General features: G+C 39.6%; 1 protein-coding gene across 8 annotated transcripts in view; it reads left to right on the forward strand.

The window, feature by feature from the left end:
* Positions 1-3,149, forward strand: part of LOC120419474 (uncharacterized) — a 402,142-nt gene extending 398,993 nt beyond the window's left edge. For all 8 annotated transcript variants that reach the window (XM_052708548.1, XM_052708549.1, XM_052708550.1 and 5 more), the window contains one exon: positions 264-3,149. In XM_052708548.1, the coding sequence (XP_052564508.1) occupies positions 264-315 (52 nt within the window). In that variant the 3' untranslated portion in view covers positions 316-3,149. The remainder of the gene's footprint in view (positions 1-263) is intronic.
* Positions 3,150-6,508: the final 3,359 nt, after the last annotated feature.

Raw genomic sequence — 6,508 nt, forward strand, 5'->3', positions numbered from 1 at the left:
GATAATAAGATTTGCATTGTTAAAAAAAATCATCATCATGTTTTATAAGACAAAATAGCTCCGATGTTAATTATGGTAGAATCAATTTCCATTTTCTCAAGCACTTGAATATATCAACATTCAATTTTCTTTGCAAGAATTTAAAAGCCTCAAGATGGATTAAATCTTTACCAAACCACCACCAAGAAATCATAAATCAAAACTCAAACTGAAAATTCGACTTTCCATCTTCCCCTCTCCGCCCATCATTCCGAAACCTGCAGCTGGGTCGCCGCCCTGGAATACTCGATAGACCGGTGGATGAAGGCCGGCTGAAATACGCTGAAACGGTACGAGCAACTCGTATAGTACACGTTTCACCGCGGTCCCCTCCTTGATGACGAGCAGCAGCAGCAGCAGCAACGCTTTCGTTCCGTTTAAAGCTGCATCCCATTTTTTTCCAGTCAGGCCACCGTTTCGACGAGCCGAGAGCACAGAGCCAAAGTACGAGCCAACCGTTTATCGATGTTTCTAGGTAAATCGAAGAACCGTTTTTGTATGATTTTTGTACAGCTGAAAAAGGTAGCGAACACGATGCTCAATTTATTGTCGTAGTTTGATTTTTCTGGAGAAATTTTCTTTTTTTGATGCGAAAAAAGACACAAATTTAAGAGCATTACCGGAAACTGCAGCCAACGAACTGAAGCAAGCAAGAAAAATCGTTGTTGTAATGGTTGAAAATACGATAGAAAAATCAAAAGAAATTACGCACATTTTTCGAAAAAAAAAACACACACAAACGCTTACAAGTTCGAAGCATCATAAATGTATTGACTAGTAAGGTGGGAACCGGAAATTCATAAAATTCACAGAAAACAAAACAAACTTATTAAAATATCAATGTAATGTATTCTAAACTAAAAAGCCAGATCGTCGTCCGCGAACTATGTCACAGAGTTGTGAAACTTGGGTGGGGTGAAAGAAGTTAGCTCTCAAGCCTGTTGAATACTTAGAATAGAGTTTAAAGACGCTGCAATGAATCGATGTGTACTTAGAACGAGAACGAACCAGAAACAAAAAGAAACCGGAAAATGTCTTATGTGAAAGAGTGTAATTATTTGATTATTTTTTACCTAGCATAACAAGAAAAAAAAACATGAAAATAACGTGCAGTAAGTGTTACGAATAAGTCCGAGAGTCGCGAAAGAATCGATGTTTAGAGCTTTAAACTAATTTCGTTGAACAAAAAAGAAAGTGAGCAAAGAAAAAGCTGAAACAGTGTTTATCTAAATGTTGGTCGAGAACAAACCGAAAGTTTGAGCAAACGTTTGTTTCTACGTCATCGAAGGATTATAAAAAGTTAGAAAATCATATCAAATTTATTAGAATAGAGCTACATGTTTAGTGTCAAACTGTGGAATGATATATTTTTGGGTTGAAGGTTGAATCATTCTAAAGTTTGACAATTTCATCTTTTCAAATCATACTAATCTTACGATACTATGTAAAAAATAAATCGAATTTGCGATTTGGTTTCTTTTACAGTGTTGAGTTTTGGAAAAAAAATCAATTAAATTCAATTTCATGTTTAAAAAGTTGCAAATTTTCTTCAACAGCTTAAAAAAGATGTAATTGTAATTTATTTATTTCAAAAATTGAAATATACTTATGCATTCATTTGAAATTTAATTCTTTCACTAAAAATAAATCTTATTAAAAATCTCATAAACAACAGTCCAGCGATTGAAAAGTACCCCAACTTTCATCAGTATTTGCCAAAAACTTCACGATAAAGTTATTTTTAGACTGATATCGATACGGGTTTATTCGAAACTAGAAGCCAAGCACAAACACGAACAAAAAAAACTCACCAACACACATTGAGCTAAATGTCATCGATGCATCGCTTACCATTAGAAACTATTTTGTATTCAAACAAATTGTCAAAAAGTTCGACGAAAGTTGGGGCACTTTTCGATCGCTAAAGAGGACGCATTAAACAAAAAAAAATAATGATAAAGAAATAAAGTGCTTTTGGTCATCGTGACAACTAATTTTTTTGGGTAGAGTAAAAAAAACAAACCTTCCACCTTTCCCATCCCCTCACCTTAGACAGGACATTCAGAGGATTCTATCTTTTTCTGGAACTTTCACAACGCAAGCATTCGAACTCATTATCGCACCAGGATACGAACGACAATAAAATGTCTGTTAAAAAATTTCCACGTGCTTTTCAGAAAATCATTTCACAAACTTTTTCACTGTGCAAACAATAAAGCGAACAGAATCTTCTGAATCAGGTTTCCAACCAGAACCCCAACGGCGAAAAGTTTTTAAGCAGTAGATCCTACCTCCAAAACTCACAATTTTCCCCAATTTTCCCCCCGTTAAAAGTGGATTTGTTGAAAACACCACTGACGAGAGCCAAATAAAGTCGTAGAACGAATGACCTTAAAAAAATCCGGTAAACAAAAAAACGTTGAATCGATAAACTAAATTTAAAAAGAGTAGCTAAACGTTGCGATTAAAATGATTTTTTTAAAAAGAAGGCGTCGAAAATCTAATATGTAAACTATTTGAGATAATTATAGCATAGTTCAAGTTTTATAGAAAGTATATACCGTCAGAATAGAGAAAAAAAAGTGAAGCTAAAGCTAGAGCAAATGTCCCATTGTAAATGAGCGTTCAGGCAAGAGTATTTACTAGTACTATTCGAGCAAAAGATGCGAGCAAGTCCCAAAAAATCGAATAGTTATTTAGTGCAATGTTCAAAGTTTTATTTGGATGATGGTGTAATAAGATTAAATAAAGCAACTCACTCACACTCATACGAAGACGAAAACTCACACGAAAGAAAATGAAAAAACTACAACCACTTTAAAAAAACCTAACTGGCACTCATCTATCGATAGATAAGAATAATATCAATTACTACTTAATCGTAACAAAACCACAAACACTGTATCGAATCTGCGGATGTGTTGGAAATATTCAGCCACATAAAAACGAATAAGACACAAGAAATACCAAAAGTCACAAGAGCTGCACAGGCTCGAAGCACTGCCAAATGTGAACCAGTGAAAACCAATTGTAACAAGACGAAGCGTAAAGATCGATCCACCTGGAAGAAAGTGTCAACGAAAAGGTGGAAGCGTGACAGGAGGAGGAGACAGAAGAGGAAAGTGAAAAAAAAGTATTTAAAAATGAAATGGTGCGACTTAGACCAACTACTAGAACCAAAAATAAAACAAAAACACATGTGAGATTACACTGAAATATAGGCGAATAATACAATGAAACAGATATTAAACCATTTGTTTTTTTTTCTCTCTGATAAAAATTATCACTTATCCTGAATCAATTTTAGCGCAATCAAGAGTATCTTCTTCTTAACCTTCCTACGGTATTGGGGTCCTTTTCGGCCTTTTTGAAAATTAAATTTGCCATAACTTTTGCTATATACATGCTAGAGCCTTGAAATTTTCTGACATTAAATTCATAGTATAAATACACATTTCACAAAACAAATAAACCTCGGACGACCACTAGGGGAGCGTCCATAAAAAAAGTTACTTTAAAGGTATTGGGGTCCTTTTCGACCCCAAAATTTAAAAATCTGCAAAAATCCATTTTTTGACCGATTCCGGTTTTTTTGGTCACAAATGAAAGCTTAGAACGTCCCCTTTCCGAAACCGACCTGGAAAACCGGATTTGGTCACTGTGGTCACCGGGAATCGGCTACAACCGAAAAAAGGCCTTTTTGAGACCCCAACTTTGACGACCTGTATCTCCGGTAAATTTCAACCAATCAGGATGCTCCGGGTTGCATTCGACAGGTATATACCTGTACTTTGACCACAAATATTAATATCAGGGCCAGGTGACCTACCGGTTCCGGAAATCCGGAACATCCGAAAAGTTCATAATTTACTGTTTTTAACTTATATGTGATACCAATACTCTCATGATAGTTGAAATTGATCCATAAAACTTACTAAAAACACAATACACGATTGCCAGAACCACTCTGGAGTGTTAGTGGCCACTTCCGGGTAACCTGGAACCGGTTCCCGGGTACCCGATGAACGGCCAATTTGATTTTTTGTTGAAAACCCATCATGTTGCATATCAAACTTCATGAAATTGAAAGATATGTCCATCTTTGATAATGCCGTTAATCGCTGAGCCATCCTGGCCAATCTGGAACCGGTTACCGGTGGCCCCTTGGGGACACTCCCGGAATATGAGAGAAACCCTATCATCCGACATATCAAACTTCATGAAATTGAAAGATATGTCAATCTACGGTCATGCCGTTGTTTGTTGACCCATTGTGACCAATCTGGAACCGGTTACCGGTGGTCCCTTGGGGACACTCCCGGAATATGAGAGAAACCCTATCATCCGACGTATCAAACTTCATGAAATTGAAAGATATGTCATGCCGTTGTTCGTTGACCCATTGTGACCAATCTGGAACCGGTTACCGGTGGCCCCTTGGGGACACTCCCGGAATATGAGAGAAACCCTATCATCCGACGTATCAAACTTCATGAAATTGAAAGATATGTCATGCCGTTGTTCGTTGATCCATTGTGACCAATCTGGAACCGGTTACCGGTGGCCCCTTGGGGACACTCCCGGAATATGAGAGAAACCCTATCATCCGACGTATCAAACTTCATGAAATTGAAAGATATGTCAATATACGGTCATGCCGTTGTTCGTTGACCCATTGTGACCAATCTGGAACCGGATACCGGTGGCCCCTTGGGTACACTCCCGGAATATGAGAGAAACCCTATCATCCGACATATCAAACTTCATGAAATTGAAAGATATGTCAATCTACGGTCATGCCGTTGTTCGTTGACCCATTGTGACCAATCTGGAACCGGTTACCGGTGGCCCCTTGGGGACACTCCCGGAATATGAGAGAAACCCTATCATCCGACGTATAAAACTTCATGAAATTGAAAGATATGTCATGCCGTTGTTCGTTGATCCATTGTGACCAATCTGGAACCGGTTACCGGTGGCCCCTTGGGGACACTCCCGGAATATGAGAGAAACCCTATCATCCGACATATCGGACTGAGCAAACGACCTAACCTTTAGGTTAGTCCGGGGCCAACATTTACTTCCCTTCCGACGGAAGGCGTGATCAGACAAATCTCGTCTCGAAAAACGCCACCGGGATCGTCTGGGATCGAACCAAGGGCGACTGGGTGAGAGGCAATCACGCTTATCCCTACACCACGGTTCCCGGTTACCGTTGGTTGACATATCTTTCAATTTCATGAAGTTTGATGCGTCGGATGATAGGGTTTCTCTCATATTCCTGGAATGTCCCCAAGGGTCCACCGGGAACCAGTTCCAAAATTCCCAGAATGGATCAGCGAATAACGGCATGACCGTAGATTGACATATTTTTCAATTTCATAAAGTTTGATATGTCGGAAGATAGGGTTTCTCTCATATTCCAGAAGTGTCCCCAAGAGGCCACCAGTAACCGGTTCCAAATTGGCCAGGATAGGTCAGCGAACATTGACATAACCGTAGATTGACATATCTTTCAATTTCATGAATTTTCATATGTCGGATGATAGGGTTTATCTCATATTCCGAGAGTGTTCCCAAGGGGCCACCGGTAACCGGTTCTTAATTGGCCTGAATGGGTCAACGAACAACGGCATGACCATAGATTGAAATATCTTTCAATTTCATGAAGTTTGATATGTCGGATGATAGGGATTCTCTCATATTGCGGAAGTGTCCCCAAGGGGCCACCGGTAACCGGTTCCAGATTGGTCACAATGGGTCAACGAACAACGGCATGACATATCTTTCAATTTCATGAAGTTTGATACGTCGGATGATAGGGTTTCTCTCATATTCCGGGAGTGTACCCAAGGGGCCACCGGTAACCGGTTCCAGATTGGTCACAATGGGTCAACGAACAACGGCATGACATATCTTTCAATTTCATGAAGTTTGATACGTCGGATGATAGGGTTTCTCTCATATTCCGGGAGTGTCCCCAAGGGGCCACCGGTAACCGGTTCCAGATTGGTCACAATGGGTCAACGAACAACGGCATAACCGTAGATTGACATATCTTTCAATTTCATGAAGTTTGATACGTCGGATGATAGGGTTTCTCTCATATTCCGGGAGTGTCCCCAAGGGACCACCGGTAACCGGTTCCAGATTGGTCACAATGGGTCAACAAACAACGGCATGACCGTAGATTGACATATCTTTCAATTTCATGAAGTTTGATATGTCGGATGATAGGGTTTCTCTCATATTCCGGGAGTGTCCCCAAGGGGCCACCGGTAACCGGTTCCAGATTGGCCAGGATGGCTCAGCGATTAACGGCATTATCAAAGATGGACATATCTTTCAATTTCATGAAGTTTGATATGCAACATGATGGGTTTTCAACAAAAAAATCAAATTGGCCGTTCATCGGGTACCCGGGAACCGGTTCCAAGTTACCCGGAAGTGGCCACTAACACTCCAGAGT

The sequence above is a fragment of the Culex pipiens genome, chromosome 2 (genome assembly GCF_016801865.2).
Source record: "Culex pipiens pallens isolate TS chromosome 2, TS_CPP_V2, whole genome shotgun sequence".
Classification (NCBI taxonomy): Eukaryota; Metazoa; Arthropoda; class Insecta; order Diptera; family Culicidae; genus Culex; species Culex pipiens.